Genomic DNA, 21,863 nt, shown 5'->3' with positions numbered 1-21,863 from the left:
CCCTTCCACAGATCTCATGTGTCTATTCCCCACTGTTTTGTTATTCCCTCTCCCGTCACTCTTGTCTCCTGCTCCCTTTGTTGTATGTTCTGTGTTAGCTCTTTTATAAGCCTCGACTAAGTGCAGAAAAAAAATGGTGGCCTCCTCGTGTCACTCGCCCAGAGCATAACTTGGACACTCACCCAGACACATGAGCCTGGCGGACAGCGAGAGCCGTTGTGTGTGGAGAATGCCACAGCAGCTTATCCTCACAGAACCAAACAACTTGACCCAGTGCAGGCCATGGTGTCATCGCCATTCTTTAAGTTCTCGTCCAAAATGTCAATGAGGACGATGCACAAGAGATCCACAGTATTGTAATTTACACAGGAATCACAAAACAAAAGGGGGGTTGCGAGATGGTAAACTTTAATATTTTCAGATTGTTAAACACAGCCATAATGTAAATGAGAGCTTTACTTGTGGTGGGGAAGGAAGGTGTCACTGTCAATACCGACCTAGTTTTACATTATTCTGCTCAGTTCACCTGGAAATTCCCCGTTGACATGTCTTTATAATTGTCCGTACATAAATGAAATGTCACACCGGAAGATGGCATGATGTACTGTATTTTTAATATGTTGGCATGTGCTTGTGTAGTTGTACCAACAGGGGAGGTTGTGCCAGCTTGGCGGAGAGTTCTGCGATTTGGACGTGTTTGCCAAGGTGTTGCGTGCTCTGGATAAGCGGTGAGTTCATCGATTTATTGCTGCGGTCAGAAGAAACTGTATGGAATGTGCTGTTATTATTTTTTATGCTTCATAATGCAGAATGAATAATGTACATTATTATTGCAGAGTGGACCAATTCCTTTTTCATGTCAAAACTAGAATGGCACTCGGGAGAGCGCATACCTCTGCCAGGCTGAATAGTTGACGTTTTTTCTAACCCACTGATAGGCCAGGTCTGCATCCAGACCTGAACCAAAATCGAATCGGCTTATTCTCGTCACCTAACCAACTTATCCACCAAGTTTTGTCGTAACCCGTCCACAACTATTTGAGATGTCATGTTATATGTTGTTGCGGTTCTGCAAAACTGCTGCTCCTCAAGGCAAATGCACACAACATATAGTGGTCCCCAGGCAGTTATTTTATTAGTATTCGTTCTACTTCGCCCTTCACTCCTGTCTAGCAGGTATATGGGATAAGATGCATTGCAAGGGCTTTTAGTTGGATCTTTAATTCCATTCTCTATTCCTTTATCTGTTTTATTTACTTCACTTCACACACACGACCTCTCCTTAATGCAAGCATGCACTCCACAGACCACTTCATTCGCTTATGCTGCTGTAGCAGAAATTTCTAAGTCATCCTGTACATTTGAGTCATTTATTTAACAAACAAATACAAACAAACAAACATACATCTGTACATTTGGAGATGAACACAGACTTGCTCCAGATCTCTGAAATACATGATGAAGTCAAGTCCTTTACATCGAATCCAGTGAGACATCGTATTTTTTATTTCCAAACTCTGGTGCCACAGTTTGTCAGGTCTTGATATTCCCAGGTGGAGCTCATCTTCAGCCTTCGTGCAGCCGTCAGCTTGATTTGGTTGAATGGTTGTGGCATATATTTCAAACCCCAGATGTGTGGATTCTCTTCCAGCACAGAATGATAGAATGATGTCAAACTTCAACCCCTTTGGGCATTTTGATAGATTTCTATGGTATGGAGGTTAAAAATCCGTCTGCTTCTAACAGACTGGGGAAATATACTATCTTTAAGCAATTCGAGCTGAGTGAACACGTATGGACATTTCCTTCGACCCACATTCCAGTTATACTGAAATCATATTCCCTGTCCAACTTGTTGGTGCCTTTTATAAAAAATTCCTCAGAAAGCAAGATAGCTTTTAAACGATAGGCAATTCTCTTGTACTGAATTCAGCTAATTTGAAAGGTCGACCTGCTTATCATATCTTTAATCAACAGGTCGACATCTTTCAATGCAGAGGAAAGATATGATTATGTTAATTAAATTTAAAATATACATGTTCAAGCACAAAGAATCATACCATATTTGAGTACATTTTCCATTTCAGATTTAATGCGTTTATTTTAATATCAAGTTTTAACGAACAACATTTTATTATTGTTTTTAGCACCCTCAAACCCATTATGCTAATTTTAGATAAATTGCATCAACACTGCCAAAACTCCGTTCAATCCACGTGTCATTCCACAGCGGATAATTCATTTCAATTTTGTCCATGCTCAAACCACAGCATTACAACGTTAATACGACCACCACACCGCCTTCCTAAAAAAAATCCCCACAATAATCTACGCTCGCCATCCTCACCACAACTGCTACAAGTGCTTCAACCTCTTCACCACAAACACTTCAATCACTCCAATGCTTCAACCTTCTCACCACAAACTCTACAAACAACGCTTCACGCACATCATCACAACTGCTACAAAACTCCGCGATCACAGTCGGCACCCTGGACGCTCACCACTGTCCTTTGAGGATATCAGAGAACCATGAGCATTACCCCCCATGGCAGATGCTTGAGTTCGGAACATCTTGGCACGTCGCTCAAAGCGCAAGTTTGCGTTGGGGTCCATTCAACATCGTCTGGATAGCCCTGATACTCCGCTAAATAGCGACCCTCATTTGGTGCCCAATGCACGTTCATTGCCGGAAAGTGCTCCTAGAAACCCGCACCCCATATTAATTCTGGAGCTCCATTGCATAACAAAGTTCGGGGGTGAATGATGCCATTTTCGGCTTCAGAGCCTTGCAGGGGCAGGGTTGCTTCTTGGGAAAGCGTCTGCGCATCAATGAGGGTATTGGGGAATGCCTACAGAGCATTTTGATCCGAATTCGGACTCCTCCTTCACCCAGCGTATATAGAATAGCTGTGCAAGGATCATTAGAGAGAGTCTACCACTCAGTCTCTGCTAAAGTCTTCTGCAGAAGTCACACAGTCTTCTTCTGGGTGCAAGGTGGCTGCTTCTTCTGAGTGTGGAGGGAAGTCCTGGCCTGATCAGGGCGCGAGGAGAAAGGCAAAGCAGAGCGCTGAGTGCGTGGAACGCCAGACTGATCATCGACTTCATTTACATTTACAGACCTTCTCACCCCCCATTATAAGCTATCCTCTCACATATTCTGTATCATCTGCTCTGGATGTATAAGAGCTAAAGGAGCAAACTACATATATGCACCTCTTCACCTCCTTCTCTGCACCCCACCTCCATTTTTTTTTTTTTTTTTTTTGTATACCTTGGTCGAGGCTCGTATGAGAGCTAACACACAACTCACAGCAAGGAGGCATGAGACAAGAGGGGCGGGAGTGGAAGGGACAAAACAGTGGGGAACAGACACATTAGGTGAACTGTGGAAGGGAGAGGGATGGGGATGGGACGGGGAACATGGCGAAGAGAAGATGGACATTTCAGGGACTTTCAGGAAGGAAAGTAGGAGAAATGAAGGAAGTGGGCTTGGGTGGATTATCGGGGGTAGAAAAGATCGAGGATTTGGATGGGGGAAGATAAGAGGTGGTGGTGAACAGCTGTTTTGAAAGCCTGGAGGGAAGAATGGGAAAGAATAGAGTGAGGAAGTTTATTCCAAAGGCGGGAAAAAAGAGGAATGAAAGAGTGGAGATGAGCAGTGATTCGTGATTTTGGTAGTTTTACCAGAAGGGGGTTGTTGGCGGACCTTGAGCGCCCTGTGGAAATGTGGTGGGGACAAATCGCAGAGAGAGCAGGGGGCAAGGCTGGAGAGGAGTCGGTAGAAGACAGAAAGACCACCGACCAACCTGCGGTGATTGAGTGAGAGGCCCAAAGACTCAGCTTCATTGCGGGAGATGCCGATGATCTTAAATGCCCTGGTTTCGACAGCGTGAAGCCGAGAAAGGTGGGAGGCAGGAGCACCAGCCCAGAGGGGAGAGCAGTACTCCATCAGGCTACGGACAAAAGCTTTGTAAGTGGTCAGGAGCTCAAGAGGGCCGAGGAAGGACTTAGCACGACGGAGGATTCCCAGTCGGCGACTGGCTTTTGAGGCGAGGTTGGAAATGTGACTTTCCCAGGAAAGGTCATGGCAGATAGTGAGACCTAGAAGCTTGAAAGAAAAGATTTCTTCCAGAGGATTGTTGAGAAAGTGGATGGGGGGGTTTTGTAAACGGTCCTTTCGAAGAGACATAGTGAGAGTGTGAGATTTGTCTGGATTGAAAGACATGTTCCACGTGTTGGACCAGTTTGTGATTTTATCCAGATCTGCAGTGAGTGAAGAAGCTGCTGCTTGCCGGTCTGAGGGATGACAGATGGTACGGCAGAGGGTGGAGTCATTTCATTTCACCTCCTCACTCACGCACCATAGACACCCCCAGTTTTCTTCCCTTCTCCCCCCTCCTCAGTCATTGGGTTTGCGCTGATCCGTCTGCCAAGCCAGGTACCACAGAGATCGTTTACACCTCGTACTTTCTCTTATCTCTCCAGATATTCTAATTTCCTCGGGTGTGTGTGCGTCTGATGGTGCCTGAAATATTTGCATAAGACAAGATTGTAGAAGTTAGTATCGGATTAGCTATGCACTGTCTCTTCTTTTGTAAGTAATTACATTTATTTTGTTGCACCTCACAAATCCTTGCTTTTTCCTGCTGTACATATTGCTGTGCATTAAAACCCTTTATTGTTCACATGTCCTTTCCTCACCTGAATAATATATTGCTTATATTATAAACTTGCAAATACTGATATGAATCTGGAAGCCATGAGCACTCAATATACAGGTCCTATAGCTCAGTTATTTCGATAAGTAAATGTGGATAGATAGCTCCCCATTCCTTGTTTAATGGGTAATTGAATGTACATGTGCTGCGAAGTTATTTTGATAGTCAGGGTTTTCTTTTATTTTTAAATCCTCATAACTACAACAACACCAGCATCATCCTCACCTTCACCTATGCAGGTAACAAATCTCATTTGAGTCTCTCAGCAACCGCTCGTTGGTTGTCCGAGTCCAACCTAGCACAGTCTGACCAGCGATAGCCAAGGATTTTCTGAAGCGACCTGGTACCAAAGGAATTAAGTCTCCATCTCAGATCCCTGGTCAGAGTCCATGTCTCACTTCCATATAGCAAGACTGGGAGCAGAAAGGACTTGACGACTCTAACTTTCGTCCTCCCGCACAAGTACCGGCAGCGCAAAACACCATGATCCAGTAAATCCATGACTCCCCACGCCTGACCCAGACGTCTGTTGACCTCTGGAAAACAGCCAGCAGAGAAACGAATATCACTCCCATTGTAAGGGAATCTCTCCATGACCTCAACATCCTTGTCACAAATAGGTACAGACAGGATAGCAGCATCCGAGATGTCATTGAAAGCCTGGATTTTAGTTTTGACCCAGGAAATCCGTAATCCGAGCGGCTCCGACTTCTCATTCAGCACCTTGAGGGCCCCCAAAAGGATATCTAGAGTCTCTGTAAAGATGACTGCATCATCTGCAAAATCAAGTTGTCGGTGACTAAACCGTCTCCTGTTCCAGGTTTTCTGGTGAGGAGGGTCTATGAGTAGGGTGAATATACTGATTCTGGCTCACTTTCCCCCATGTTAATGAATGGGGGATTCTCAGCGATTCATTTTTTTTCCCCTAAAAATAAACCCCCATTTTTATCCCAAGGTATATTTATTTGTCTCCTCTTTTAACCTAGGGGCACTCTTTTCAAATAACCAATGCAATAAGATAAAGATTTGTTCAAGTAGTAAAGTAGTAATGTGATTTGTTAAAGGTGATTATAAATAAATATCTGAAACATGTAAGCCGAGGGGCATTCTTTTTCAAATAACCAATGCATATTGTTTAGCTCACTCATTGAATCTATAAAGACTTGTTCATTCTCAAATTCCTTCAATAGTTTAATTTTCTTTGCACAATAATCCCCATCTAAAATATTTAAAAATAAAACATTTGAATCTTTATATTTTTCAAGATACCCTTTTCGTGTCATCATGAAATGATAAACTTCTCTTAATGCTCTCGTCTGACCACCTCCTGAGCCACATATCATTTTGAGATTATAGTAAATTGTTTTTTCATTGTTCAATTGATAACCATCAAAGTTTTCGGTCCATTCAAGGATATTAATTTTTTCTTTACATCCTCTAACTTACTAGTTTTTAAATTGATTCGCTTATTTGTTTTAGTTATTTTTTCAATAAGACTAATTTGATATTTTTCACATTCATTATGTTTTCCATTTATATACCAAGACTGAGATTTTCTCCACTCTTTAGTTTGATTAATACTTGGTTTGACCATTTATATACTGTGAAAAAACGTGGCGGCAGCCCTTAAAAACCCCAACCCATCTTCCCATCGTTAAAACACAATCTATTCTATACACTCTATCGTACAATATCCATATGGAACACAATCTATTTCATTATCTAAAATAAATCTCATCATCAAAGGCTCCAAATGCGTTTTTATTTACTTCTTCACTATATATCTTATGTTTATAACTTCTTATTGTATTCATTTTCCTATATTCTTCTTTCTTATTCATCAAACAATTATAATAATTTCTAAAAGTTATTGATTTCTTTATTACATATTTCTTTATTCCCTTTAACCTCTTATCAATCTGATCACCATACTTATAAGCACATGCCTTTGCTCTCAATCTAATAAACTCACTCATTACTTTTCCACCCAACTCATCCTTAAACTTACCAATAACCTTTTCATTCTTTTTTGAAAATAACTCGCTCTTACTAAAATTACTTGTATCATATACTCCAATATTTTTCTTCATATCTTTATAAAAATCATCAGTTTTTATATCTAGGATAAAACTATCAGTGTCCATATACAACAATGAAACATTTTCATCATACTCTTTCTTCAAGCCATTATAGAAATAATCGGACATCAATATCTTTGATAAATCAAGAACTGCTGTTCCAATATAAATTGGTTTATCCATTACAATACTTTCCTTTTTCATATGAATTGCAGAAATGTTCTCTGAAAAAACCTCTTCTCTCTTAAAACTTGGTTTATTTATCAATCTCGAAGCTTCTTTCCAAGATGTTGCAAATCTAATGTTTTGCCTGTTTCTAAGATTCTCCATTGTCTTTCCAAAGACAGCATTATTCATCAATTTATAGAATTCCCGTTCAAATTTTACTTTTGTATTTGTTCGCATATCTGTATTTGAATTTAATATACTTTTTCATCTCAGGACTTTGTTTAAATTTTAAAACTCTATGAATTTTAGCTACTCTCAATCCTCCTCTCAAAAACTGTTTCGAGCTTCTCTCATGCAAAACATATCCCTCTTTATCATAGAATGTTGTTAATAAATTTTCTGTTGATTTGCCTTTCATATTAAAACTTTTATGATAATCACTTAACCATTCTTTCTTTGGGGTTTCTTTCTCACATTCAAAAGGAAGGTCTTTATGCTTATTATGAAGATCACTCGGGTACCTCAAATCAACTTCAAAATAATAACCTTCTTCTTCCTCATTCAATTCCTCTTGAGAAGAAATAACAATATTCATCAAAGCCTTTTCATAATCCTTTTCTTCCACCCACTCAAATTTACCGTAAGGCAGAGATTGAGACATTGCCCATCCATACAAATTATTAGCATCAAATAATTACTATCTTTTTCACTATCATAATTTGGAAGATATTTATTATTTGCTTTAGCATATCTTTTTGAACAAACTTATGATATTCCACCTCTCTTAGACTTCTCAATCATCAAAAGCATATCTACATCACTGATTAAATCTATATCTTGTTTTGTCATTTTTCAACATTGCACTCCAAGCTAAACCAGGAGCTGTGAAATAGTGGGCAGGATCTAATCCATAACAATTTTTATTATGACAGAGTGATCTAAAAGCTTCAAACACATCAGCTAACAATAAAACATGTTTTTAGATACAAATCATGATATTCTCCAAGGTTCTTTATCTTAAATATTTTCCAAATTTATTGTGCGTGTTTATATTCCTAATCACTTATCTCTTCTTCATAAAGGTTATTATAGAAACTTTCTTTTGAAGGAAGTTGTGTTTCTTTAAATCTCATAAATGAATCCATATAATCATAAGGATAAATTCCCTTACTTGTAAGAATTTTCTCCTTCCTTTGAATTTTATTCCTTGTTTGAATTTCCTCTCTAGTTAGAATTCCCTCTTTAATCAGAATTTCATCTTTAATCAGAATTTCCTCTTTTGTTAGAATTTCATTCATTGTTTGAATTTTCTTTATAATTAGAATTTCATCTTCAGTTAGAATTTCTTCATTAATTTCCTCATTAATTAGAATTTCCTCTTTACTTTGAATTCTCTCTTTAATCTGAATTTCTCTTTCGTTAGAATTTCCTCTTTTGGAAAGAATGAATTAAGATTTGGAAAAGACCGCGTGGAGCTTAGATTTGATGCTGGGTAGGCTAGTGGTGTTCCCATAAACTTGTAAGAATCTAGAAACCTAATACAAGTTAAAGGTTTTGTGAATATCATTTTTGTAAATGAAATATACTTTTGACTTGTGTTTGTTATGGCAGAAATATTCCCTGGTGTTTTTGAAAGTTCAATTCTAAGTAGATGTGTATCATAGTTGGCGCTGTTGTGAAGAAAGACTGGAATAAAAGAAGGAAATTTATAATTAAGATTACAACAGGAATGAGCGGTACCTCTATATTTACCAGTAAGATGACAATGATTCCTAACTTTAGACTCCTCAATATCCTCCTCACAAATATGACATATTGTTCTTTCTAAATTCTAATTTTTCTTCTTCGGTTAATTTCATTGGTTCATTTGTTTCTTTCATTAATTTAGTTAGTCTTATACAATCCTTTTCTAATCGTTTTACAAACTCTTGTGAAGCTTTTTTTCCACTATAATATTCAAGTTTATTATACTTTTCTCCAACAGATAATATATAATATAATAACAGAAACCACAAGGAATATGTTTTTGATATTTATTTGTTTATGATTCTTTTGGATTAGGAGAAGCAGTATTTATCTTTTTTAGGATACATTCAAAATCAGCGTATATCACAAATGGGTGCATGATAGATTTATTATAATCTTCAAAAGAAATCTTTTCACCAGGTTTAGGCATTGTAATTACAGCTGATTTATGATTACTACAATATTTTGAATGTTGTTCTAATCGTTCTTTTGTATGAAATGAATTAAGACATCGCTTACAAGGATATATTTTGTTTGCTGTTCTGAATACCTGAGAAGAGATTAATCTTGATAAATTATTGATGTATGTGTAATGTGAATTCTTTCCAATACTAAAATATAAAAGATCAATGTGTGTTTCTTCATTTTTATAGTTGTTTGAAATTTTTAATATTTGAACTTTGTTTGTATCCGTTAATCCATATACATTAATAGAAAGATTATTCTTTTTCTCAAATTTCGGAATATCTGTTAGTGGCATTGGGAATTTAAAATCTTTAATGTCCAAGGTATTCTCATATTTCATATATTGTTTTACTCTTTCTGAATTACAATTTGGTGGATGTACGTGAGCAAGAACAGACTAGAGAAAACATTTATTATCATTGTTCTTAATATTAACAACTGCCTTCTTTAGTTTTATTTCTTTTGGTAATTCAATATAAGAAGAAGCTTTCAGAGGGTTTGATTTTAGAATGTGTATATCTAAAAAGATGATTTTTAAAAATATTAAATCTACTTCCTACCACTGTATTATCAACATCCTCCTCTTGTCTTGATTGTTCTTCATAAACCCCACTATTCAAAAAATCTTGAAATGATGTTATAAAATGAAGATCTGTTCTCATATTAGGAGTTTGTTCTTCATCTTTTCATATTCATTTTCACTCCCATATAAAACTTTAAAGTTTTCATTTCTTTTTAATGTCTTTTTAATAACTTTTTCAACATCAGGTTTCACTATTTCACTTGATTCAGCTATTGATGATGGACCGGGTTCTCCAAATTGAAAAATCCTTATTTTTATATGCCCTTTAAATGCCCCATCAGTGTTTTCAATATAATAGTCTCCCTTTACTTGAAACTCATTTTTCTTGTGTTTTTGTGATTGAAGATGATTCTTATAACTACTCTTCAAAACATCCTTTGAGCAGATATCCCAATGTTTTCTTTCCAACTCAAGAGGAGATATTTGATGAAATAGATGAAATGTGTGTTTGTTGGTTTGAAGGTGTTTTTTTATAATGTTTATATTCGTGATTACAAACATCGCAGTACGTTGTATTCACCATATTTATACAATAAAACTTTGCTTGATGAAAATTTTGTTTAATTTATAGGTAAATCTGTGCTTAAAACCATTTTATCCTCAAACTTTTTTCACTTAATAAATACAATGTTTCAAGACACAAAAGACAAGTTTCAATCAATCTCTTCATTTGTAAAAGATACTGAGAAATATGTCAAGGATGTAAAATTGAACAAAGATAAATATAACAACTATTGGATAAAAACAATTATGGTAAATAATATGAGTTCTTCATTTTCCTTCAGTGGAAGGGCTTTTAGTATACCTGGAAGAACATCAATTAAAGTATCTCTAACAAAAGTTTCTCCTCTCCTTCTGGTAATATATTCAAAACTAGAAAAAGCAATGAAACAAGAAAAAGTATCAAATAATAAAAACCTTATGGATGAAGCTTTAGAAAGAAAAGATAAGACCATCTATAATATGCAAGGAGAAATTTGTATTTTTTTCAACAACCCTAAAGATGTAAATCCTGATGAAATAAACGATGTTAATATATCAGGTGAAATGACATTCCGTTCAATAGTAGTTAAGGATCATTTTAAAATTACCTTTAATATTAAAAATGTTGTAGTTGAATCTGGTTATGAAAAAAAGTATATAGATATCAATGGTAATGTTGTTTCTCCTAATTAAATATGAGTCAATATTCAACTGAAGATTTTGAAGATCATGAGAGTTTGTGTTCAAACGTATGAAAGTAAAGATGATTCCAAAGATGAATTTTAGTTTAAGTAAAGTTTTACTTTATAAATATGCTAGACTTCCCTCATTCTCCATATGACAAATTTGAGATTTGTCCTGCGTGTGAAAGACGGGGATTAAACATAGAGTCAAAAGCCTATAAACAATGTATATTCTGTGATTATCATCTAATTAATGATAAGAAAAAATATAAAAAAGAAAATAAATATTTTAGATTTACACCAAAAATGAATTCCTTTACAAGATTGATTAGAGAAATGAATGTAAAGTATGAGGGTGATAACACACCTTTCCTTACAAGGGAAGAAACTGAACGTATTAGAGAAATGTTCAAAGGATTCTTGTTATATATTATTCACGATTGTCATTTTCAGGGAAATATCAACACAAGATATTGTATAAATAAAATAATGGATTATCTTGAAATTAAACCCAAACTTCGGATAAAATATAGTTTCTACAAAAGCCAATAATAAATTAAATAACCTGTTTTCCAAATATATAAATAAATGATTTTTTTTTACCCATTTGGGAAAATAAGATAAAATTTAACAACCATAAAAATCTCCCAAATTCATTAAGATGTCTCATAGTGGGTTCAAGCGGATGCGGAAAAACCTGCTTACTTTTGAAGATGCTCCTGACTCCCAACTTTTTAGATTATGATAATTTAATAATTTTCAGAGTCGAGTTTTCAACCAGAGTATCAACTACTCTCACAAGGTTTTAATGCTGGTCTTCAAAAAGAAGATATAATCGGTTTATTTAAACTTCAAAAAAACCAAAATGATTATAACATTGAAGATATAATACAACTATTTTGTGATGCACAGAGATGTAAAAAGAAATCAAAACCGATAACTTGTATTCTTAGTGATAATACGGATGATATACCGTCTTCCCAAGATTTGGATAAATCAAAAAAGAACCTCGTTATCTTTGATGATTGTGTTAATGAGAGAAACCAAATGGTAATGGACAGCTACTACACAAGAGGGAGACATTCTTCTTGTAATTGTATTTATCTTAGTCAATCGTACTTTCAACTTCCTCGTCGTTCCATCAGAAACAATGCTAATACTTTTATTTTATTCAAGTTAAATTCAATAGATGTAAACAACTTTTGGAGAGATAATTGTTCTACATTATGTAGTAAAAAGGAATTTGGGGATTACATGAAGCACACGACTGAAAAATATAAATATATTGTTGTGAAACAAGATGAGATATTAAATGATATTTTCCAATAAATAAATGGATGCGAAAGAAAGAGCAAGAAGATTTAAGGAACATCAAGAGTTGGTTTCAAAAGTTGTAAAACAACAGGAAGACATAAAGAAGAAACGCAGACAGAAACTAACGGGTGAAGAAGCATTTTGAAAGAAAACGAGAAATTTTTTAAACCAGTTTTAAAAACTTCCAAAGAAAAAATTGTACATGTTTCCACAGTTCCCACAATAGAATATACTCCGAAAAAACTTCAAATGATAAAAGATTTCAGTCAAATGAAGGAGGGAAGAATTGGAGCATATAGGAGAATTAGAATATGATGATGAGGGATTATTTCAACAACTAGAATAGAAAAATCAACCCCCTGATTATATTGTGAATGCTCTTTAAAACAATGAATATTCAGCGGAATCAAAAACCAAAGCAGGACTCATTCCAACAGAACAACCAGCAATATTTCATCTTGTTCAAGAAAAGGTATTGATATTTAATGATGAATTAAGGTTCTTGGGGTCTGCTCAACCCTCTGTTAAGCTAACCCCCAGATTAATTTTTCTTCTCACAAAAGATGGAAGACAAGCTTCAACTGTGAGGAATGAATCAAAGTATTTTGATAAACCATTGGATAAGGAAAATAATGATGATTGAGTATATATTCATTTGCTGAACTCTGTTGATTATAGGGTTAGTCTTTCTGGTAAACGTAGCAAGAACGAGAAGGAGAAACACATTATTCAGGCTTTAAGTAGGCTTGGTTCAGGTGTTAGTTTTCTTCCAAATGACCCATCACAATTAGTTAATAGACTGTTATTGTTGTTAGGTAGTAAGAAGGCTGGAAAAAAACAATTGCTTTAATGAAGCATCAGCCATTTTAGACCAGTTGATGAACATGAAAATAATTAATAAATCTCGATATAGACATTTTATCTCATATTAAATAAGATGAGAAGTACAATCCTGAGTTTTAATTTCACAACAAGCGACCACACATCTTCATTCCCATACCCACTACAACTTGACCCAACAAAAGAATATGAGGCATCTTTCTGTCCATGGAAACTTATAATACCTTATTTAATATAACTGATAAAAATGACAAGTTTAGTTATAATCCGGGAAGTGGATACAAAACGATAACAGTTTCACCCGGAGCATATGAGATTTCTCAAATATCTTCCGAAATTGTTCGTCTTATGAAAGAACAGGGTGATGAACCAAAAAATATTGTTATAGATATTCAAAAACATACTTCAAAATCAATGATTAAACTTAAAAATAACTACAAGGTTGATTTCACAATTGATAATTCATTTAGAGAGTTATTGGGTTTCTCCTCAAAAAAGATTGAAACTAATGGGACGTTTTACAGTGATAATGTCATTCAAATATCCTCAGGAATAAATTCGGTATTAATTCACTGTGATTTGATTGATGGTGCTTATAATGATGGAATAAAAACAAATACAATATTTTCATTCAGCGCATACTCAACCCCAATTGGTTATAAATTCAATATGAAACCCCAAAATTTGGTTTATCTCCCTGTGTCAAGAAAAACCATACACAGAGTAAATTTTAGGATAACCGACCAAGATAATCGTATGATTTCTTTTAATGGAGAAGTTATATCCATCAGAATTCACCTACGTGAAGTTTTCCAATAAATAAATACAATGGTTATTGTGAGGAAACACGAGCTGAGAAAATATAAAATAATTACAGGGGATGGGATGTTCCTTTCCCCATACTACAAGGGTGAGGGTATGTATCTTGGTAGAGGATACTATAAACCTAAGAGACAAAGGGGTGTTGGACATCAGTTTAGAGGAGATGGGATAATTGATACTCTAATGGGTAATCGGTTCAACGATTCTTAAACATAAAGTCCTAATTGGTTCAACTGCTTCTGCTGTGGGAAATGTAGCAGGTGCTATAAAGAGCATAAAAGATGCCCAAAAGGAATCTCATAAATTACAAGCAATTAAAGAAATTAAGAAAGGCAAAACTCAGTTGTCCCCCCAAGAACGACAGAAAATAATTCAAATACTTGGGTCAGGGTTTCAAAAGTTTTAACATCTTTTTTCTGAAATAAATACAAGTATGGAAGCAATTGATAGTATATATATGATTTGGATGATACTATTATCATCTCAAACTCCACTAAAAAAGAAGATTACTTCAAGGTAAATGCAATAACTGGAATAGACTGGAATGCAAATGGTACAAAAAGTTTTGAAATAAACAATCAACAAACTTATTTGAATCTATCCGAAAGTTTCTTGTTGTGTAAATTTACATTCACTAAGGCTGGGAATAACACAAACGCTACACTCGTAAATGATTTCTTCTGGAAAATGTTTGATAGTGTTCGTTTGTACATTGGAACACAAGAAGTTGAAGCAGTTGATTGTCTTTGCTGTATCTGAAATGATGAAATTTACACTATATACATTCAGTGATAGAATGGGAAAGGGGGCTGTCGAAAATTTTATTCCTGATATGTCAACGGGAACAACCACAGACCCTGGATATACTCAAAGGAAAGGAACGTATACTGATGATACAAAAGCAGTTAATAGTTTTACTGTGGCAGTTCATCTTAAAGGTATATTTGGATTTTGTGATCATGATAAAGTTCTGTATGGTCTTAAAATTAGATTTCAACTACACAGGAATGATAATGAAAATAGATTACTTTTTGGTGTTGCTCGTGCTTTTACCGATCAGAATAAATTTGTAATTGATGAAATGAGTTGGTATATTGAATATACTCCCAATCTTAAAACAGAAGAGATGTTGAACAGAACACTTAACTCAAAGAAACCACTCAGTGTATCATACCTCAAAAGAAGATGTCAACACGTTAAACTAAACCAAACCACTTACACGTGGAATTTGGGTGTTCTGGAAGGAAAGCCATGATATCTGTGGATCATTTTTATAAAACGAGATGGTGATACTGCGACTGATAAGAGTAATGCATTGAGTGATAAGGCTAAGGTGAAACAACTTCGTGTTTCTCTCGATGGAACATTTTATCCACGAGATAGATCGGAAATTAATTGGGAAAAAAATGATTTTGCTGAAGCATACAAGTCTTACCAAAAGGTGTGTGAAAGTAATGGAAATAAAGAACCTATTTTGGATATGACAGCATTTAAAAGTTTGTATATAATCTATGCGTTTGACCTGAGTGCTCAAAAGGAAACTATAAAGTCTAATCGAGTGGATACTTCCCTATACAATGAAATAGGAGAGAGTGAAGAAGTTGATACATATTATTTGCTTTTGGAAGAAACATAATTGCAGATAATGGTGTTATGATTAGTCTCACATAATTTTTTTGTAAAATAAATGAGTGGCAAAGTACCAACTGGGGTATATGTTCATCAAATCAATCTTCATAAACTATCATCTTGTGTTCAAAATCAAAAGCCTTGTACGATTAACGTTAATACAATTCAGAGAAAAGGAGCAGTAAGAATTGATGTTTTGCTCACAAGAGAACAGGTTGAAATCTTGAACAATACTGGCTCACTTAAAATTAAAATGATAAAACCAATGTTGAAAAAATATTCAATAAGAGAGATGAGTGGAGGATTTCTCCCATTTTTAATTCCTTTATTTGCTGGTTTAAGTGTGGTTGGAGCATTGACGGGTGGTATTTCAATGGCGGTGAAAACTGCCAACGAAAGGAAGGCTCAACTCCGGGCTCAAAAAGAATTTGAAAGACGTAACAAAGAGTTGGAGAAACAAATTAGTGGAAGTGGTGTAATTGTTGATTTTGCTGAAAAACTTGAAGGTCTGCCTGATAAAGCGAGATTGTTAGTTGGAGATATGCTTTCTTCTATCGCACAAGCATTTGTAAAATTAAGTAAAAGGGGTTATGGATTATCTTTCTAATAAATAAATGAGCAGTGATGAGTGGTTTAAAGAATTTGGAAAGAATACAACATCAAATTTACAACTTGTCAATTATTGTAAGAAATTAAAAATTCATAATGTGGTTATTTGAATGAGAGATGAATTAACAAAGGTGCCTAAACATACAAATAATATTATTATAAACTTAGAAGATAATAATGGGAACGGTTCTCACTGGGTTTGTATTTTTAATAGTCAAGACAAATATTATTTTGATAGTTTTGGTCTACCACCACCTGTTGAAGTCATAAAATTCTTACAGAATGGTGTTTATCAAACAATTCAAGTCCAAGAATTAAATTCCAAGTGTTGTGGTCAATTATGTCTATTTGTGTTATTTCTTCTCAACAAAAATAAAAAATTTATGACATTATTTTTAATCTAATATAAATGACTTATGTTGGTAAAGATGGTTCTATCTTGGTGTATCCCAAGAACTGGATATTGATTTATCAAATTATTACACAAAGGCACAGGCTGAACGACATAAATATAGTGTAACCAAAAATATTAATTTGAAAAATGCTTATAAATTAAATAATTATCCAAGCCCGACTGACGCGAATGACTTGGTGAGTTTAAGCGATTTATCACAATATATATCCTTTAATAAAATGGCCGTGTATTCCAAAGATACAGAAGTGTTGATTTTATCTCCAGGTCATACAGAATTCACAGTTCGAATTAAAATAAATTTTTATAAAGAAGGGCGTATCGTTTGTATGAGAATAGAACAATGGGGGTATGATATGAATGATTTAGGGTATAATTGGTCATTTAAAATTGACCTCAAAGACCTGGAACAATTAAATCAGTCTCGTAAGGAAGAATATTATCCACTTGGTATCGAGAATGAGTTTTGTGGAAGCACGAGTAGTAAACAACAAATAAAAGAATTTAATAAGGGTAAATATAATAATGGTTTTGCCCGAGTTTATATCATGAAAACAGAAAAAACAGGATTATATATAATAAATAGGGAAATACAAAATTATTTAACTTTGGGAAGATGGGGAGGTGTTTTGTGTCATAATATTATTCTAACATATATTTCTAATATATAAATGACAGCAAGAAGACTTCAAGAAAATTATCATTTCTGTGTCCAAGCATACCTTCAAGAAAAGGGAATTCAGTATTTTAATAAATATGTTCTACAACATAATATAAGAATGAGGTATTTTCAATAAAAGATTGGCATTATGCTGATGTTGATAAACCGACAACTTTAGATTTAATTAGAATGTTAAATAATGAAAAAATTATAAAGTTAAGAAAAGGTAAGGCTCTTTTAGAAATTCAAAAGAAATTTTATTAGTTTCCTGTTGTAAAAAAAATTATTTTGGATACAGGAATAACAAGAAATCCTGATGAATATATGTATGATATTCTATGGGGTGTAAGCGATTCAAGGATAGTAAGGGACGAGGAAGGAGTTGAAGAGGGAGAAAAGAGAGGAGGAGAGGGAGGAGGAGAGGGAGGAGGAGAGGGAGAAGAGAGAGCAGGAAAGAGAGAGAAGTAGGAGAGAGAGAGAAGGAGGAGAGGGAGGAAAGAGCGAGAATGAATAAATATGAAAATATGGAAACCAGTGAGATTAAAAAAAGATTGGAGGTATTACAGAAAATAAATGAATCTCAACGTACCAAGGAGGAAAACAAAGAATTGACAAGTCTATTTGCAATATTTTCGACAAAGACGATTGACATCGTTTTCAAGGACAAGATATTGACTTTGATTAAATTTTTTCATTTTTTTCTTAAATAAATGGAGGAGAGAGTGAAGGCATTTCTAAGGATTTGTTATGTTTTAAAAATTAAGATTCAAATGTGCATGTTGGAAACTAAAAAGGTTTTCGCACTCTGTCGGAATTTTTCTCATAAATAAATGAGTTATTCTCTCAAATGTAAAAAGAAAACTAATACTAAAAATATCTCATATTTTAAAAGTACAAATAACAGGGTTATACAAAAAGGTATATGTTCGGTGTGTGGTTCAAAAAAAAAATCAATTTATCTCCAAACACAAACTCGGAGGAGATATACAAAAGTTTTTATCAGGAAGTAAATTTACAACTACTGGAATACCAGGGGAATTACATCTACCAGGGTATTCTTTCTGTGGTCCAGGCACAAACTTGGATAAAAGATTAGATGAGGCAGACAATCCTAAATCATGGACTAAGCCCATCAATGGGGTTGATGAAGTGTGCATGAGACATGATATTGATTATGGGAATACCACAACTTTGGAAGAAAAGCATGAAGCAGATAGAGAAATGTTGTATAATTTGTCTCATCCAAAATCCAACCTTGAGAGAAAAAGTTGATAGGTTCATCGTGAAGAAGATGATCAGTGCTAAATTGAAACTTGGACTTGGAAATTCAAAATACTTATAGGCTCGAATGATGTCATTAAGATTGAAGAGCAATTAGCTGATGAATTACATAAACCAATATTCACAAAGTTTCAGAGAAGGAAGGTTTATTCCAAGGAAGTTGATTATATCTGGTCCGCTGATTTGATTGAACTCAATAATGATAAGGGGTACAAGTATACTTTAACCGTTATCGATTTGAGGAGTAGATACGCGTGGGCTGTCCCTTTAAAAAACAAAACAGGTAATACTCTTATGTTAGCCTTTCAACAGATATTTAATAAAAATAAGAGAAAACCTAAAAAATTGTGGACTGATGAGGGTAGAGGGTTTTATAACAAGACATTTATGAATTTATTTTTTTTAAATAACAGTTTTACATTATACAGTACCTTTTAATAAAGGAAAAGCTGTTGTTATTGAACGTTTTAATCGTACCTTAAAAGAGAGACTATATAAAAAAAATTCACACAACTCGGTTCACGACAATGGTCATCTTTTATTCAGGATATTGTGGATAAGTATAATGACATGATTCATACGTCAACAAATATGAAACCATCAGAAACATTTACAAAATTAAAATATGAAAGAGATTAATGTCAGAAAGTTGGTTCAAAGTTGGTGATATAGTCAGAATATATAGATGGAAATCTCATTTTGAAAAGGGTTATACAAAGCGGTGGACAAATGAACTTTTTAAAATTGTGGATGTGATAGATACAGTTCCTTGGACTCATAAAGTATATGATTTAGAAGGGGAAGAGATTTTAGGTTCATTTTATTCACAGGAATTACAAAAGACAAAACTAAGCAGATAATACTCATGGGAACAATAGGTTGGCGCTTCACTCCCTCCTACTATACACCGTTGTGGACACTCGAGGGCCAAGTCCGAGGTGTATAACAGGGTTAAATTAAAAAATATATATAATGTGTGTCAAGGGGGACGTTCTTATATCTGTGAACCCCAAACAGAATTCTCAACTGAATAGTCAAGGCTTAACTTTTGTTTGTTGGTGTGTGTGCAGTTGGGGACATTCTTAGATCTGTGAACCCCAAACACAGAATCCTCGACTACATAGTCAAGGCTTAACTTTTTGTGTGTGTGTGTGTGTGTGTGTGTGTGTGTGTGTGTGTGTGTGTGTGTGTGTGTGTGTGTGTGTGTGTGTGTGTGTGTGTGTGTGTGTGTGTGTGTGTGTGTGTGTGTGTGTGTGTGTGTGTGTGTGTGTCTCCCAACCCTCACATTCAAAATCTCAACCCCAACCCTCACACTCAAAATCTCAACCCCAACCCTCACATTCAAAATCTCAACCCCAACCCTCACATTCAAAATCTCAACCCCAATCCTCACATTCAAAATCTCAACCCCAACCCTCACATTCAAAATCTCATCCCCAACCCTCACATTCAAAATCTCAACCCCAACCCTCACATTCAAAATCTCAACCCCAACCCTCACATTCAAAATCTCAACCCCAACCCTCACATTCAAAAGCTCAACCTCAACCCTCACATTCAAAATCTCAACCCCAACCCTCACATTCAAAATCTCAACCCCAACCCTCACATTCAAAATCTCAACCCCAATCCTCACATTCAAAATGTCAACCTCAACCCTCACATTCAAAATCTCAACCCCAACCCTCACATTCAAAATCCCAACCCTCACATTCAAAATCCCAACCCAACCCCCCAACCCTCATTCAAAATCTCAACCCAAACCCTCGCATTCAAAATCTCAACCCAAACCCTCGCATTCAAAATCTCAACCCCCACCCCAACCCTCACATTCAAAATCTCAACCCCAACCCTCATTCAAAATCTCAACCCCAACCTTCACATTCAAAATCCCAACCCCCACCCCGAACCCTCACATTCAAAATCTCAACCCCAACTCCCCAACCCTCACATTCAAAATCTCAACCCCAACCCAACCCTCGCCCATCACAATGTATTTTTTTTTCAATACGTATTTCAACAATATATATTTTTTATGTTTTTTTTCTTTTTCTCTTCTTCCAATTCTGTCTTTTAAGACTTTCAGGTTTGATGAAGTAGAAAGGTGGAGTAAGAACCTTCCTGTACTTTCTTCCCAGAACTAACAATATATTTTTTTATGTTTTTTTCTCTTCTTCCAATTCTGTCTTTTAAGGCTTTCAGGTTTGATGAAGTAGAAAGGGGGAGTAAGAACTTTCCTGCACTTTCTTCCCAGAACTTTCTTGATATTGCTCTCATCAAGCACCATCCAACAAAGAACTACATCGATAGGTTTAGATCCCAAAGAATGGTAGAAACCACATTTCAAGTCTCCAAAATAAACCCAACTTTCCAAGTCTCCAAGGTATAACCACATTCCTGTTGAGTTTCCAAGATACGTATCACATTGTGAGTTATCAAGCCAGAACCCACATTTCAAGTCTCCAAAAATATAACCATCTATCCAAGACTCCAAGGTAGAATCACAATTTCCAGAAATATTGTGGGTTTTGGTGATAGATCTCACATAGTATAACTGTGGATCATCAAGGAAAACTCCATTTTTCCAATTTTTATGGGTTTCGGTGATAGATCTCACATAGTATAATGGTGGATCATCAAGGAAAACTCCATTTTTCCAATTTTTATGTTGTTCAGTGATTGATCTCCCATCGTATAACTGTGGATCATCAAGGAAAACTCCATTTTTCCAATTTTTATGGGTTTCAGTGATAGATCTCCCATAGTATAACTGTGGATCATCAAGGAAAACTCCATTTTTCAAAATGTCTGAAATTCGTGAGTCTCCAAGGTAGGTTCCATATTTAGAACCATCTTGGCAGAACCCTTTTCCTGAGTCTCCAAGGTAGTTATTTAAACCATCAAGGCAGAACTCATTTACTGATTTTTTTTTTTTCAAAATTTGTGAGTCTTCAAGGTAAAACTTGTATTCTGGCTCATCAAGGTATAACTTGTTCAGTGGGTATTGTCTTGATAACTCACAATGAGTACTATTGCTGTAAAACTCTTTTTCAGGATTTTGCTGGTCTCCAAGGTATAACTCTTTGGTTGGGTCATCAAGGACGAACTCGTTCTGTGGGTCTTGGTCGCTCACAAGGTCTTCAACCAAGCCAACAATTTCACCCCAAGTTGTGGCAAAAGCAGTATTTTCATTTCGTATTTCAGATACAATTTCCTGTGAGAGAAAATAATAATGTATTAATTAATTGATTTAATTATTAAATTATTATATGCTTCAATCAAACTCTGAAAATAGGAAAATAAAATCTTACCTCAATAGATAAGAGGTTTGAATCCAGTTCATCAACTTGAAGGTTTAGTTCCATACA

General features: G+C 35.1%; 1 protein-coding gene across 4 annotated transcripts in view; it reads left to right on the top strand.

The window, feature by feature from the left end:
* The window catches only part of APPBP2 (amyloid beta precursor protein binding protein 2), a 51,295-nt gene that overhangs the window by 13,917 nt on the left and 15,515 nt on the right, over positions 1-21,863 (top strand). For 2 of the 4 annotated variants that reach the window (XM_085880461.1, XM_085880459.1), the window contains exons 2-3: positions 640-728; positions 21,550-21,631. In XM_085880461.1, coding sequence (XP_085736587.1) covers positions 640-728; positions 21,550-21,631 — 171 coding nt within the window. The remainder of the gene's footprint in view (positions 1-639; positions 729-21,549; positions 21,632-21,863) is intronic. The other 2 variants (XM_085880458.1, XM_085880460.1) reach the window with 1 other exon arrangement.

This window comes from Eptatretus burgeri, chromosome 5 (assembly GCF_056783735.1).
Source record: "Eptatretus burgeri isolate ZD-2024b chromosome 5, Ebu_testis_v1, whole genome shotgun sequence".
Taxonomy (NCBI): domain Eukaryota; kingdom Metazoa; phylum Chordata; class Myxini; order Myxiniformes; family Myxinidae; genus Eptatretus; species Eptatretus burgeri.
This window is presented reverse-complemented; position numbering and strand designations above follow the sequence as displayed.